The 16674-nt window shown below is 36.1% G+C and overlaps 2 protein-coding genes across 2 annotated transcripts; both read right to left on the minus strand.

Moving 5' to 3' along the window:
- Positions 1-7023: 7023 nt before the first annotated feature.
- On the minus strand, positions 7024-8928 carry LOC132628793 (disease resistance protein Roq1-like; the record flags this gene model as incomplete). The annotated part of the gene is made up of 4 exons (XM_060344560.1): positions 8821-8928; positions 8150-8716; positions 7637-8062; positions 7024-7083 (listed from the first exon to the last, which is right to left on the minus strand). Coding segments are annotated over exons 1-4 (1161 nt in total), but the record flags the coding sequence as incomplete, so codon positions are not given.
- Positions 8820-11004, minus strand: LOC132626902 (disease resistance protein Roq1-like). The gene is made up of 2 exons (XM_060341933.1): positions 9972-11004; positions 8820-9630 (listed from the first exon to the last, which is right to left on the minus strand). Exons 1-2 carry the CDS (start codon positions 10472-10474, stop codon positions 9228-9230), a joined length of 906 nt encoding a protein of 301 aa, XP_060197916.1. The 5' UTR covers positions 10475-11004; the 3' UTR covers positions 8820-9227.
- Between the last annotated feature and the right edge of the window lie 5670 nt (positions 11005-16674).

A 16674-nucleotide genomic window follows, 5' to 3' on the forward strand; every position in this document is an offset into this window, starting at 1 on the left:
AGTACAATAGAGATCAACAGGGCATCTAGGATTTCAAAAGCATAGTGCACTATTAAGAAAATGTGGACCTAAAATTTACTTTTTGTAGGTTTAATTTTTAGGTCCTTACCATGAACACTATGTTGGAATTAATTACATCTCCGATGTATCGGAGAAGATGAAGGAAACTTTTGCAGAGAAAAGGAAAGGGAATAGAGTACAGTGAAGACATTTGATTTCTATGAAGACATTTGATTTCCTCCAAAGACACGTGGCCACAAATAAAGAAAAATGATCACATGATGTGCACAAGTGTTTTTAAAGAATTCTCTAGAACTATGTTGATGTAAATATTAGCAGTATTCAATTCCCATTTTATTTATTAAGTGTAAATATAGTTTGTTATGGCAAAGACCAATAATATAGGGACAGGTGTATAGTTAGTTGCTCTCAATTATTCCTTTTCATTGCTGTATAAACATGTACTCTGCAGATGAAAAAGACACACAGAAAATTCATTTTAATTTGTTTCTTCATCATTTTTTATTTCTATCATGGTATCAGAGCTTTCGCTCTAAATCTGCTCTCATTTCATTCCTTTTGCGTTTTTTTGTTTTTATTACTGGTTTTTTGACTTTTACAAATCTGTTACAATGGCAGATGATAGTAGTGTTGCTTCTGGGACTCAAGTTCCCACTACAGTGACCAATACTAACCAAAATGAATTTAACAATACCTCTCATCCTTACTTCATCTCACCATTAGACTCTCCTGGCACACTGCTAACCAATGCAGTGTTTGATGGGAGAAGTTTTGGTGGATGGAAGAGAGGTATGTGGATAGCCTTGACAGCAAAAAATAAATCTGGCTTTGTTGATGGTTCATCCCCAGAACCAAGTGCAAGAACTGATAAGCACAGAGCTTGGTCTAGGGCCAACAACATGGTTATTTCTTGGCTTTTAAATTCTCTATCTAGAGAAATTTCAGAAAGTGTTCTATATTACTCTACTGCTAAAGATATTTGGACAGAGCTGGAAGCCAGATTTGGCCAAAGCTCAGGTGCTAGGCTCTTTCAACTCCAAAAGGAGCTTAGTGACTTAACCCAAGGTGCTTATGATATTGCTTCCTATTTCACCAAGATGAAACGACTCTGGGATGAGTTGGATACCTTGGACTCTTTTTCACCATGCCTTTGTGTTTGTTCCTGTGGAGCAAAAGAAAAAAATATCAAGTTCAAACAAGATGAAAGATTGCTTAAGTTTTTGATGGGTTTGAATGATACTTATTGTGGTGCAAGAGGAAATATTCTCATGATTTCACCTCTGCCCACTGTATCAAATGCCTATGCACTACTAATTCAAGAGGAAAAACAAAGAGAGGTCCAAAACACACCTAGATTCCCAGGGGAATCATCCTCTTTTGTTGCTGCAAATGCAAATAATGGAAACAAGACTTTTACTACTGATTTTAGGACACAAAGGCAAACTTATGAGAATAAGAAATTTGGGATGGTTTGTAAACATTGCAAGAAAACAGGACATCTGTTTGATAAGTGTTATAAACTCCATGGTTTTCCTCCTAATTTCAAGTTTACTAAGCAAAGGAATTTTCAGAATAATGTACAAGGAAATGTTGTCTCATTAAATGATTATTCTGGGGAAATTTTTGCTAACAACACAGATGAAGGAGTTCGGGGAAAACTCTTATCTACTGAACAACTTGCTCAGGTTATGCAGATGCTACAACACATGAACAAATGTGATCAGGGTTCTACCTCTGAAGCCACTTCATCTGCCAACTGCACTGGTATAAAATTCACTCCTAGTCCATTTTCCTTAAATTCCAAAATGTATTCCAAGGTCAATCATAGATTATTCACAAAACATAGTTGGATCATAGTCTCGGGTGCAACAGAACACATGAGCTATAACAAAGAATTTTTATTTAATCTTATGCCTCTGCCTAAGTCCATTACTGTTAGTTTACCCAATTCTCAAAAGGTTAAGGTTTCTTCCTCAGGATCCATCAAGCTTTTCTCTAATTTTATCATACACAATGTTCTATTTGTCCCTAGTTTTCATTTTAATCTTCTATCTGTCCATAAGCTGTGCAAATAGTTTTCCAGGTTTTTATTATTCACCACTTCTCATTGTTTTATGCAGGGCCCTTCAATGAAGAGTCCAATAATGCAGCTTGGTGAAGAACAAAATGGCCTCTATGTCCTCAAAGATAGAATTCCAGCTGTTCCAGCTTCTAGCAATCTTATTTCTAGTCTTTCTAGTTCTAAATTTTATTCAAAGAAGGATATATCATCCACTCTATCTTGTAGTTCAATTTCTGATGTTCAAAGCCAATTATGGCATGTAAGGTTGGGCCATATGGTCCTTTTTAATATGAAAAATATCAGTAATGTTCCTTTTAATGTGTGTTCAAAATTTTCTGTTCCATGTCCTGTTTGTCCATTAGCAAAACAACACAAGCTTCCTTTTCCTAACATTACTATTTCCACTAAACAGCTTTTTGATCTAATACATATTGATACATGGGGACCTTATCAAACTCCCACCTATGATGGTTATAAATATTTTCTTACTATAGTTGATGATTTTACTAGGGTAACCTGGACTACCTTATTGGCCACTAAAAGCAATGCTTTCCCAATTCTCAAAAGTTTCTTAGCCATGACACAAAGACAATTCAACAAAAAGGCTAAGGTTATCAGATCTGATAATGCTTGGGAGTTAGGGTCAAGTTCAGAAAATTCCAGTTTCTTATCTTCTCAAGGCATTTTACACCAAACATCTTGTGTGGCAACACCACAACAAAATGGTGTTGTTGAAAGAAAGCATAAACACATTTTGGAAATTTGTAGGGCCCTACTTTTTCAATCTAACCTTCCACAAAAGTTTTGGGGAGATGCACTCATGACTGCAACCTACATCATTAATAGATCTCCTACAAAATTGTTATCTTTTAAAACACCTTATGAAAAGTTATATGGGACCAGTCTCTCATATTCTCATTTAAGGAGTTTTGGATGTTTTGCTTTCACCTCTAATCTGTCACAAGGAAGATCAAAATTGGACCCTAGAGCTGAGCCATGTGTTTTTCTTGGGTACCCATTTGAAAAAAAAGGATATAAGTTGTTTAGTCTCAAAACCAACAAGTTTCTTGTTTCCAGTAATGTTATCTTTTATGAAAATGTTTTTCCATTTGCTTCCGCTACTCCTACTGTGCCTCTGTTTCCTTTGGTTCCTCAGATTCCTCATATAGATTATGCAAATGATACTCCTATCACTATTCCTGCTCAAGAAAATGTCAATGTCCTACCTTCTGCTAGTCATCCTTCTACAACTACTTCTCCCTCAGTTTCTCCTAGTTGTTCATCTACTCCTATCTCTACTCTCCCCACTGATGTTTTAGAACCTGATAACCCTGCTATTCCCACCATTCCCACTGCTCTAAGAAGATCCATTAGGTCAGTTCACACTCCTGCATACTTGGAAGATTATGTTTGCAACAGTATCCAACTCTCTAATGTATCAGATTTCTGTTTTATTCCACCTGAAAAATCTCCTATTGCTTTTGCTGCCCTATCTAATCCTAACCAATGTTACATAAATTCTTTATCACACATTCAAGAACCCACAACCTTTTCCCAAACAATTTTATATCCAGGATGGAAGGATGCTATGACTAAAGAGTTAGAAGCTTTAATCACTAATGACACTTGGGAAGTGGTCACTTTGCCTCCTGGCAAGAAAGCATTGCCTACAAAATGGGTCTACAAGGTGAAATTAAACTCCAATGGCAATGTGGAGAGACTCAAGGCTCGTTTAGTTGTTAGGGGAGATATACAGATAGAGGGTATTGATTTTACAGAGACTTTTAGCCCTGTTGTTAAAATAACCACTATCAGATGTGTTTTAGCATTGGCAATAAAGAAAGGTTGGGGTTTATATCAGTTAGATGTAAACAATGCGTTTTTACATGGAGAGTTAGAAGAAGAAGTTTATATGCAGTTTTATGCTGGTTTACAAGTTACTGATCCAACTCAGGTGTGTCGACTTAAGAAATCATTATACGGTTTAAAGCAAGCATCACGACAGTGGTATTCGAGATTAACGGCTGCTTTAAAGTTCAAAGGGTTTACTCATTCGTTGAATGATTATTCATTATTTTACAAGACTCATAATTCTTCTATTTCCATTTTAGCCGTTTATGTTGACGACATACTTCTTACAGGGAACAACAAAGAGGAATTAGATGCCTTAAAATCATTTTTAGACTCAGAATTCAAAATCAAGGACCTGGGGGACTTACATTATTTTTTTGGGAATTGAGATTATCCGTGAGCTTCAGGGATTGATTCTAAATCAACGCAAGTTTCTTCTTGAGCTGTTTTCTGAGTATGATTCACTTGGTTTGAAACCAGCTTCTTCACCTCTAGACCCTTATCACAAACTCCAGGCTGACATGGGTGATCCTCTCTCCGATGCTACTGATTACCGGAGGCTCATCAGTCAACTAAATTTTCTTACCCACACACGCCCCGACATCTCTTTCTCCATTCAACACTTAAGCTAATATATGCAATCACCCCCACAAAGCACATCTTGCAGTAGCACATCATGTACTCTGTTACCTTCTCAATGATCCCGGTCTTGGCATTTTCCTTAATTCCTCTCCTTCTCTTTCTTTACTTGCTTTTTGTGACTCTGACTGGGCCACTTGCCCGGATTCCCGACGATCCATCAGTGGGTTCTATATAACCCTTGGCAGCAGTCCTATTTCTTGGAAATCTAAAAAACAAGCCTCTCTCTCCCTTTCCTCCGTCGAGGCCGAATACCGCTCCATGAGACGTGTTGTCGCAGAGCTTACTTGGCTCGTTCGCCTCTTTTCCGATCTAGATCTACCCATTTCCCTTCCTATTCCACTGTTTTCCGACAGTCAGGCGGCGATTCACATTGCTAAAAATCCCGTCTTTCATGAACGGACGAAGCATGTTGACTTGGATTGTCACTTCGTCTGTCAACAGTACTTAGATGGCCTTATTTCCCTCTCTTTTCTTCCTTCCTCTTCACAACCAGCTGATCTCTTTACTAAACCTCTTCCAGCATCTTCTCATCGTTTTTTGTTGAGCAAATTGGGTGTCCGTTCCTCCCCCTCCAATTTGAGGGGGGTGGGGGTGTTGGAATTAATTACATCTCCGATGTATCGGAGAAGACGAAGGAAACTTTTGCAGAGAAAAGGAAAGGGAATAGAGTACAGTGAAGACATTTGATTTCTGTGAAGACATTTGATTTCCTCCAAAGACACGTGGCCACAAATAAAGCAAAATGATCACATGCTGTGCACAAGTTTTTTTAAAGAATTCTATAGAACTATGCTGATGTAAATATTAGCAGTATTCAATTCCCATTTTATTTATTAAGTGTAAATATAGTTTGTTATGACAAAGACCAATAATATAGGGACAGGTGTATAGTTAGTTGCTCTCAATTATTCCTTTTTATTGTTGTATAAACATGTACTATGCAGATGAAAAAGACACACAGAAAATTCATTTCAATTTGTTTCTTCGTCATTTTTTATTTCTATCATACTATTACACTTTTAAGTTGTAGATTCAAAATTAATTATTTTTACAATTTTAATGATTCTTCACATATATATCTATTTTCTATGTCGAAATTTTTTGGATTAATTGACTCCTCCACTGCTACTAGTTTTTAATATATACATTTGGTTTGATCATGCAAAATTTTATGGTAAGAAGGAGAACACGCATTCCAATATATCCATGAGCAAAATCGACATATTTCCCTAATTATGTGTCCCGCCAGATTCAACCATGACACCACTAAAATGGTCCCATCACCACAAACACCAATAAAAGTACGGAAAAGTGCCAAACATACTCATGTGAGAAAAGGGCCAAATATACCCTCAATATATTTTGAGATTAAATATATCCCTGCCATTATGTTTTGAGGTCAAATATATCCCTCATCCGTTAAATTATCCAAGATAGTTATCCGATTCTATGTGGCTGCCGCATATTTAATGAGATAGATGTCACGTGACATGTCATCTCAACACCCTAACCCATTTTACTCCTCCCTTCTATTTGTTCTTCCAACACTGAAATTTTCTTTCCCTTCACCGCTATTGCCACCATCACCGCCACCACCATCTCTATATCTAATGGGCGGGGGGGGGGGGGGGAGGGGTTTGCACATGATCAGGGTCTATTTGTCCTTTCTCTCTTTAACAAAAAAACATATTTCCCATTTAATCATTCCATATCTCTCTTCTGTCTATGTCATCGGAAAACGATGTCGGCAACTTAATATGTATTAAACAATTGAACTTGGACTTTCCATTAAACAATTAGCTCTCCCCCGGAGCATCTCTCCGATGTAATTCAATTGCTAAAATCTGCTGGCAATCCCTTCTTTCTTTATTCATTTTGATATGGGTTTCTATTTTAAGATTAAAATTTGATGCTTTTTCAAATTTCTATTGACATGCCTGGTTGAATATGAAGTAGTTTTTTTTTTTTTTCGTTGAGTATTTAAAGTTTGAAATTCAATGTTACCTTGTTGGGTGTTGTCTTTCTGTTGAAGTCATTGGTAGGAGAATAGATAAAAGGGACGAATGGAGAGTTGGTTGTGGTTGCGGTAATGCTGACAATGGTAGTGGAGGGGAAGCAAATTTTTACAGCCGAAGAATAAATAGAGGAGATGGATAAAATGGGTTAGAGGGGTTAAGGTGGCATGCCACGTGTAAACCTGTCAACCGGTTTAATCGGAACCGGACCGGTAACCGGTTAGAGAACCGGCCGGTTTCCGGTTAAAAAATCGGAACCATTTAACCAGTTCCGGTTTACCGGTTTGAAACCTCAAACCGGAACCGGTCCGGTTCAAAGTCTCCAAAACCTTTTTTTGTTTTTTGTTTTTTGTATTATATATATATATATATATATATATATATATATATATATATATATATATATATATATATTATAGTCTTTATTAGTATAATATCTTCCTCTGAGTTGGACTTCAAAGGGATTTGTATGACTTCTACTGCTTCTCTGCCCTGGGAGGATTCAAAGTTGCATTAACAGAGAACAAAGCACAAAAGCTGCTTTTATATTAGCAATTGCTAATTGAATTTAAAGCTCTAAAAAGAATCCCATCAAGGAGTAATTTCTATTTTCTAAGCAAATGTGAGAATCAACTTTTATCCATCCTTCAAAATATACATTTTGTGTCACTTGCATGTGGGACTATCTTGTTAGGGGCAGGGAGATAGAAGGAATTTTATTAAGTGCTCGATCTCCCATCAGGCTCACGTGGATCTATTTAATATGATGGCGACAAATGTGACAATTCAGGCAGGCAGTCTGGAAATGGATAGGGCGCTACAAGCTTAATACAGTCAATTAACGATGACTCAATTCAGAATTAGGTGAGGTCGACCAATGAATCCTCTTTTAAAAGTTAAATACATGCATTGTTTCAAATGTTTTTTAGCCTCATTTAAGAAGCTCAATACATTTATTGTAATGTTTTTTAGCTCAAGGCAAGAGCAGAATATAGTAGATTGATTGCTTATAATTTTTATAAAATTTCCCAAGATAAAGTGATACCTTATTTTCAGTTAACACGTCAGCAATATCTTCATGAAGCCATATCCGATGCCTCGGGCATTCTTGCAGTGCAATACGACGACCCATTTCTCGAATCAAATCATGCATTCCAATCCTTTCAAATGATGACTCAAAAAGGAGGGACTTCTCAACCAGGACATCTATTGTAATTTCAGGGTGCAGTTTTCTAATTAAAGCAGGAGGTGGTATAAAGGAACATGCTAAGTCTAGAAAAACTTGCTTCTCTGCATCCCCCAGCCCATCATAACTTATCCTAAGCTTTGAAATAATTTCATCATTTGGGGTATCTTTCAGTTTATCTAGTGCATTTCTCCACTGTTTCATGCTCCGTCCAAAAAGGAATGATCCTAAGACTTTAAGCGCCAGGGGAAGGCCACCAGCGTACTGCACCACCCGTTGAGAGAGCTGCTGAAAATCGCTGTTAGGAGATGTCTTTTTAAAAGCATGCCATTTAAATAGTCGAGTAGCTTCAGCTACAGCTAGTAAACCAACCTTATAAATTTCACAACAGTTCCAAAGCAAGTGGTTATCCCTTGCTGTTATAATAATTCTACTGCCTTTACCAAACCAATCACGGTCTCCAGCTAAACCATCCAACTGGTCTTGGTGATCCACATCATCAAGAACTACTATAACCTTCTTAGAACCAAGCCTTTTTCTTATCAAGTCAATTCCACTATATTCATTAGCTATATTCACAGATTCAACTGTCAACACCTCCGAAACCAGATTCTTTTGCAAAGACAACAACCCCTGTTTAGCTTGATTTTCTTTGATGTTTGCAACAAAACAAGCACCTTCAAATTGATGAGAAAACCTGTCAAAAATGGCTCTTGCAATGGTGGTCTTCCCAATACCACCCATCCCTGAAATCCCAATAAATCGAACATCTTCACATTCCATCATCAACAGTGAACATACAGCTCGAATTTGTGATTCTGCTACCACTAGCTTGCCACTGCTCATTGAATTTCGGCACAACTCATTAGATATCTCTTTCACAATATGTTGAATGCACATAGACTCGTTTCTGCACAAGAGAGAGAGGAGAATGACAATCTGAGCAAAAGAGAATTCGAATAAAGAAAACACAGAGACAAATAAAACACAAGATAGAGCAAACCAGGACTTGGGATAAGGGAACATGATAAGTCTAGAAAAACTTGCTTCTCTGCATCACCCAGCCCATCATAACTTATCCTAAGCTTTGAAATAATTTCATCATTTGGAGTATCTTTCAGTGTATCTAGTGCATTTCTCCACTGTTTCATGCTCCATCCAAAAAGGAATGAACCTAAGACTTTAAGCGCCAGGGGAAGGCCACCAGCGTACTGTACCACCCGTTGAGAGAGCTGCTGAAAATCGCTGTTAGGAGATGTCTTTTTAAAAGCATGCCGTTTAAATAGTCGAGTCGCTTCAGCTACAGCTAGTAAACCAACCTTATAAATTTCACAACAGTTCCAAAGCAAGTGGTTATCCCTTGCTGTTATAACAATTCTGCCTTTACCAAACCAATCACGGTCTCCAGCTAAACCATCCAACTGGTCTTGGTGATCCACATCATCAAGAGCTACACTACCTTCTTAGAACCAAGCCTTTTTCTTATCAAGTCAATTCCACTATATTCATTAGCTATATTCACAGATTCAACTGTCAACACCTCCGAAACCAGATTCTTTTGCAAAGACAACAACCCCTGTTTAGCTTGATTTTCTTTGATGTTTGCAACAAAACAAGCACCTTCAAATTGATGAGAAAACCTGACAAAAATGGCTCTTGCAATGGTGGTCTTCCCAATACCACCCATCCCTGAAATCCCAATAAATCGAACATCTTCACATTCCATCATCAACAGTGAACATACAGCTCGAATTTGTGATTCTGCTACCACTAGCATGCCACTGCTCATTGACTTTCGGCACAACTCATTAGATATCTCTTTCACAATATGTTGAATGCACATAGACTCGTTTCTGCACAAGAGAGAGAGGAGAATGACAATCTGAGCAAAAGAGAATTCGAATAAAGAAAACACAAGATAGAGCAAAAGAAAAGAAAGGAATGAAAAGATATTTGAGGAGAGTGTGAACATAATTGGAAGAACAAAGAGGATAATAATCACATTGCTTACTAGAACAGGTACGAAAGGTACTTTAGCAGACCTGTGTATATTACAGGTATGAAAGGCAATGGAGTAGGTGGAATGGGGTTACTTGCAATTCATAAGTTCACGAGTTACACAAAGTAAACCTTTGCAAATGCATCCATTATAGAAGAAACGCTTAACAATGCAAAAAATAAAATAGCTACTGACCCATTGTAAGTACTGCTATGCAGATCATGGCCAGCCAAATTGGTTGCTTCATATAAAGCATTCCTCCATTTATGCACCTTCTTGGTGTCACCCTTGAAATCTTCCTCATATCTGGAAAAGGCGTCAGCAAAACTATTTCTCTGGGAGCGTACTTCCGATGGACTTATGTCATAAAAGATTGGTACAACTTCCTGCCCAAGTTTATGTCTAGATTCTATGATCTTTGATAGCTCATCCAAGCACCATTTGGATGAAGCATAGTTCTTTGAGAACACGAGAATGGAAAACCTTGACCGTTTTATGGAACTCACAAGTTGAGGTGAGATGGATGCACCACTTTTTAGTGTTTCATCGTCTTTGAAGGTATTGATTCCAGCTCGACTTAATTCTCTATAAAGGTGGCCCACAAAGGTCTTACGAGTATCTTCTCCTCTAAAACTCAAAAAGACATCATAATCCCACCGTTCGGAATGTGGTAATGAACTTCGAGAGTTAAAGGCCATCTTTCTCCAAGTAAAGAGGAAATACCTAGAGCTTTCTTGTCCTTTCAGAGAATGAATGTCCTGCTTTTGAGTTGCCTGAACAGCTTACTGAAGTACTGAATCCAACAAAACAATAAAAAGATCATTCCAACAACTACAAGAACAACATGCCCAGTGTATCCCACAAGTAGACGTAGATCTTACCTCTACCTTTGTGGGGTAGATAGGCTGTTTCTGATAGATCATTCCAACAACTATTTTCTATTTGTCAAATCTGAACTATGTTCTGGAAAATTAATTACCTTTTCAGGTCGCATTACAAGAACACCAGGGGATTGGGATGCTGAGTTAAACTAGGCAACTCAAAATGCAAATGGGAAGTGCCCAAGGGATGAAGTGTATAGGATGGTGTTGGTGGCTGTTGTTTACTACATATGGAGAGAGAAGAACTGTGTGTTTCAAGACAAGATGCAAGAACTGCTAAGTGGCCTGAGAAACTGAATTTCTACCCAGTTTAGCAGAGTTAATTTATTGGCACAAGTTTTTTTAAAGAATTCTCTAGAACTATGCTGATGTAAATATTAGCAGTATTCAATTCCCATTTTATTTATTAAGTGTAAATATAGTTTATTATGACAAAGACCAATAATATAGGGACAGGTGTATAGTTAGTTGCTCTCAATTATTTCTTTTTATTGTTGTATAAACATGTACTATGCAGATGAAAAAGACACACAGAAAATTCATTTCAATTTGTTTCTTCGTCATTTTTTATTTCTATCACACTATTACACTTTTAAGTTGTAGATTCAAAATTAATTATTTTTACAATTTTAATGATTCTTCACATATATATCTATTTTCTATGTCGAAATGTTTTGGATTAATTGACTCCTCCACTGCTACTAGTTTTTAATATATACATTTGGTTTGATCATGCAAAATTTTATGGTAAGAAGGAGAACACGCATTCCAATATATCCATGAGCAAAATCGACATATTTCCCTAATTATGTGTCCCGCCAGATTCAACCATGACACCACTAAAATGGTCCCATCACCACAAACACCAATAAAAGTACGGAAAAGTGCCAAACATACTCATGTGAGAAAAGGGCCAAATATACCCTCAATATATTTTGAGATTAAATATATCCCTGCCATTATGTTTTGAGGTCAAATATATCCCTCATCCGTTAAATTATCCAAGATAGTTATCCGATTCTATGTGGCTGCCGCATATTTAATGAGATAGATGTCACGTGACATGTCATCTCAACACCCTAACCCATTTTACTCCTCCCTTCTATTTGTTCTTCCAACACTGAAATTTTCTTTCCCTTCACCGCTATTGCCACCATCACCGCCACCACCATCTCTATATCTAATGGGCGGGGGGGGGGGGGGGGAGGGGTTTGCACATGATCAGGGTCTATTTGTCCTTTCTCTCTTTAACAAAAAAACATATTTCCCATTTAATCATTCCATATCTCTCTTCTGTCTATGTCATCGGAAAACGATGTCGGCAACTTAATATGTATTAAACAATTGAACTTGGACTTTCCATTAAACAATTAGCTCTCCCCCGGAGCATCTCTCCGATGTAATTCAATTGCTAAAATCTGCTGGCAATCCCTTCTTTCTTTATTCATTTTGATATGGGTTTCTATTTTAAGATTAAAATTTGATGCTTTTTCAAATTTCTATTGACATGCCTGGTTGAATATGAAGTAGTTTTTTTTTTTTTTTCGTTGAGTATTTAAAGTTTGAAATTCAATGTTACCTTGTTGGGTGTTGTCTTTCTGTTGAAGTCATTGGTAGGAGAATAGATAAAAGGGACGAATGGAGAGTTGGTTGTGGTTGCGGTAATGCTGACAATGGTAGTGGAGGGGAAGCAAATTTTTACAGCCGAAGAATAAATAGAGGAGATGGATAAAATGGGTTAGAGGGGTTAAGGTGGCATGCCACGTGTAAACCTGTCAACCGGTTTAATCGGAACCGGACCGGTAACCGGTTAGAGAACCGGCCGGTTTCCGGTTAAAAAATCGGAACCATTTAACCAGTTCCGGTTTACCGGTTTGAAACCTCAAACCGGAACCGGTCCGGTTCAAAGTCTCCAAAACCTTTTTTTGTTTTTTGTTTTTTGTATTATATATATATATATATATATATATATATATATATATATATATATTATAGTCTTTATTAGTATATTGTAGGTATATTTACATATGTTATACAAGTTTATAAGTAAAATTTAAATATTTACTGACTAACAGGCTAACAGCAAGTCAACAATACAGAATATATACGTGTATACAAATATATATATTAAGTTATATCATATATGCTTAAGTTATAGTGTTATACTACATATACCTAAAATATAGTAAGAATATACGTATATATATCAATATACTTAGGTTATATAACTTATATATATATATATATATATGTTTAAGTTATACTTATAGTATACTATACATTATAAGTATATTCTTAATATATTTTAGTTATTTTTCAAATATATAACTTTTTAGTTTTTAATTTGAGTATATTCTTAGTATATTTTAGGTATATTCCTAACTTAATAAAAGTAAAAATATGAACACAAGTAAATAGAAGAAAGCTCAATGAGCCATATATTTTATTCATTCTTGGATAACATTTATTTGCAACTTGTAGTTTTTTTTAACTTGCAATAATACATGAGTTGTACAGAAATAGTAGAATAATAAAATCACCAATTTTGAACCATTTCGTTAATTTCCCCCACATCATATTCGATCATGGAAATATCTTCAAAGTCTTCCATTTGGTCCGGTCCACTAGCTATCAAATCTTCAATTTCCTCCTCTTCGCCTTCCTCCGCTTCTAAGTTTTGGTTGCGTCGCTCCGATCTAATCCAATCACGAATGCACACTAGTACTTGCAAGCTAAAGCCGGATAATGAATATCTATGGTCTCCAATTTGCTGTCTTCCTTGGCTAAATGCGCTCTCCGAAGCCACGGTTGATACTTGAACCGTAAGGATATCTCGAGCCATTCTTGAAAGTACCGGATAGCTTGCCTTGTACTTCTTCCACCATGCTAAGACGTCCAAGTCATCCAGTTCCTTGATATCCACATTTGGCTGCATCAAATAAAAGTTATATTCATCAAAGTTTGCAGTACAAGAAGAAGTTGGCTGTGAATGTAAAACTTTTAAACCCGACAAACCCTTTTTGCTACTCTGAGAAGTAGTAGGGCGTGGAGCAACGGGTGTAGCATGTTCTTCCAAACTAGAATAATGAGTAAAAACTTTTCTAAACTCATCATCAATAGCGAGTTCGGCTTCAGCTAAAGATGGTTGAACTCCCTCTTCAATTTCTAAAAATGTATAAATTTGACTAACCAAATTTTTAGTATAAGACACTTTTAAACAAGGATTTAAAAGAGAACCCAATATAAATAAAGTTGGGATGAGAAAAAAATACTTCTTAAATTTGATTATTATTTCAAAAATAGCCACTTGATAACCGGGTTTATATTTATATTCTTGTAAAACTCTAGCTATTTCTGCTAAGTAGGCTAAAATTCCGGTTACCGTGGGATAGAATTGTCTAGAAAAAGCAAGAGTTGCATTATAAAAAATTTCTAAGAGGTCAACACATTCTTTAACATCTTCCCAATGCGAATAATTTAACCAATCATCACTATCAGTATTATATTTGTTGTGAACTTGTTGTATGGGAATCCTATACTCATATGCTTGTTGTAGCATAATGTAAGTGTAGTTCCACCTAGTCTCAATTTCTACTTGAATTTTTTTAGGTCTAAGGTTATTTTCCACACAAACATTCTTAAAATCTCTAATTCTTTCCCTATTAGCATTACAAAAAAGAAACGCAACCGCATCTCTAACTTTTTGAACAGAATCTTCAAAATGCACAAGACCATCTTTAACAATTAAGTTTAAAATGTGACAACTACATCTTACATGAAAAATATTTCTTAGCGGAGGGTTTAGTTCTCTTTTTATAAGACCTATCACCTTTGTATTATTAGAAGCATTATCTAAAGCAATACAAAGTGTTTTTCTATAAATGTTAAAAAATCTCATAATAGTAGACATTGAATCTGCTAAAAATTTTCCATCGTGACGACCTTTTCCTTCATCATATAAAAAAACTATAATTCTTTTTTGCATAACCCAGTTGTCATCAACCCAATGACATGTAATAGCAAAAAAGTCTAACTTGTTAAGACTAAGACCCAAATCAGTTGTAAGACAAACATTACAATTTAAAGAATTAAATACATGGCGCAAATAAAATCTATATTTTTTAAACAAATCTATAACATCGGCTCTACAAGTACTTCTAGGAATACCCTCAAATAACGGATTATAACAACATTGAATGTAAGTAACAAACCTCAAACCTGAGGGAAAGGAAAATGGTAAACAATCATAAGCTACCATTTTAGCTATTTCTACACGCTCTTTTTTTCTTGTCATACTTAAAATTTCTACCGGTTCGTGGGTCTATCGTCATTTGAATACCCCCACATTTGAACCCATTTACTCTCCCCAAACATCCATATGTTTGGTTCTCATATGACCATTTAGTGTACCCGTTACACCATCCTTACTAGTTCCTTGCTTAAAACTAAATACTTGTCCACATAGGGTACATGTAGCTGATTGGTTTTCCGTATTCTTAGTCATAAATTTTCAAACTTTAGCTGTTGGCTTACGAGTTCTAGGCGGTTTGTCTTGTGTATGTGATTGTGCAGGACATGTATCTCCTATGGGATTTTCGGAGGGTTGTGTTTCATCATCATCATCATCTTCATTAAAAGTGTCGGTAAAATGTTGTTGCATTGCCTCATGACCTAAAAGTGGATTATTTTCACCAACATCAATACCTAAATTAGGTGTTTCTTCCACAAATGTTTCCTCATTAAGCCCACCCCTAACAATACCACTACTACTACCGGCACCACGTCTTAATCTCTTTGACATTATTAAATAGAATTAATTTAAATCACAATCAAATAAATCACAAGAAAATAAATTACAACAAATTAAATTGCGTAAATTAAATTGCGAAAAATAAATTGCTAGAATTAAATTGCGAAAAATAAAGATAGAGTTGGAACGAAGGTACCAAATTGCCGGATTAATTTCCAGCAAAGTGAAGACGGCTAGAATTGCAAATCCACCAAAGCTACTTCGGATTATTGCAAAATCACCAACTCCACCAACAATATTATAATTGCAAAATTAATAATTGAAAGTTGAAACTATAATAAGACTTTGTGGCTAATTATTGCAAAGTAACTATAATTGAGAGATTAAGATTTGAGAGAAAGAGAAGAAGAGTGAATTGGTGTGAATTAAAATGAAAACGAAGAAGGGTTTATATAGGGGTGGAGGATGGGTTAAAGTGTTAAAAAAAAATTTGGGGGGTCAAAAATTAATTTTATGACCGTTTGGCGACGACCATTTTTGCAAATGGACCGTTGCCAACGGTCCATTAACGGACAAAGGCCCAACGCCAACGACTATAATTTTTTTTTTATTTCACCGGTTAAACCGGTTTTACAGGTTTAACCGGTCCGGTTCCGGTTTTACCGGTTTAACCGGTTCCAGTTCCAAAAAAATCGGAACCGGACCGGTAATAATTAAACGGTTACCCGGAACCGGTCCGGTTCCGGTTTTACCGGTCCGGTTACCGGTTTTAACCGGTTTAACCGAACCGGTTGACGGGTTTAGCCACATGTCAACTACCTCATCAAATGTGTGGCAGCCACATAGGATCGGCTGTCCATCTTAAACAACTTTAACGGATAAGGGATATATTTAAGTCCAAAGTATAACGGCACAGGTATATTTGTCCCCAAAAATATAACGCGGGGTATATTTAACCCTTTTCTCATAGTACAGGAGTATATTTGGCCCTTTTCCGATAAAAGTAACCCTAAACCACCATTATTTCCATTTCCATTATTTACATCAACTTAATATTTTTTTTATTAAAATTTGCATATTCAAAAATACAAAAAACACTATAAATTGCAATCTTTTTATATTAATATGATCAAAAAATACATTTAAATTATTGGTCAAAATTACAAAGGTTGGATGTAAAATGCCACTTGAATTGAGACAAAAAGAGTAGGTGGGAATATTGTTTATCTTTGTCTTTTTAGTTTTTTCTTTTTTCCAGATTATCTCT

Source organism: Lycium barbarum, chromosome 2 (genome assembly GCF_019175385.1).
Source record: "Lycium barbarum isolate Lr01 chromosome 2, ASM1917538v2, whole genome shotgun sequence".
NCBI classification, from domain to species: Eukaryota; Viridiplantae; Streptophyta; class Magnoliopsida; order Solanales; family Solanaceae; genus Lycium; species Lycium barbarum.

What these genes read in the sequence shown, in the direction of transcription:
- LOC132626902 (XM_060341933.1), bottom strand. Translation starts at nt 10,474, where the DNA reads ATGGCCTTTAACTCTCGAAGTTCATTACCACATTCCGAACGGTGGGAT. An exon ending in CATAGCAGTACTTACAATGG is followed by an intron (nt 9,631 to 9,971) that starts GTCAGTAGCTAT and finishes TCTCTTGTGCAG; the next exon opens with AAACGAGTCTATGTGCATTC.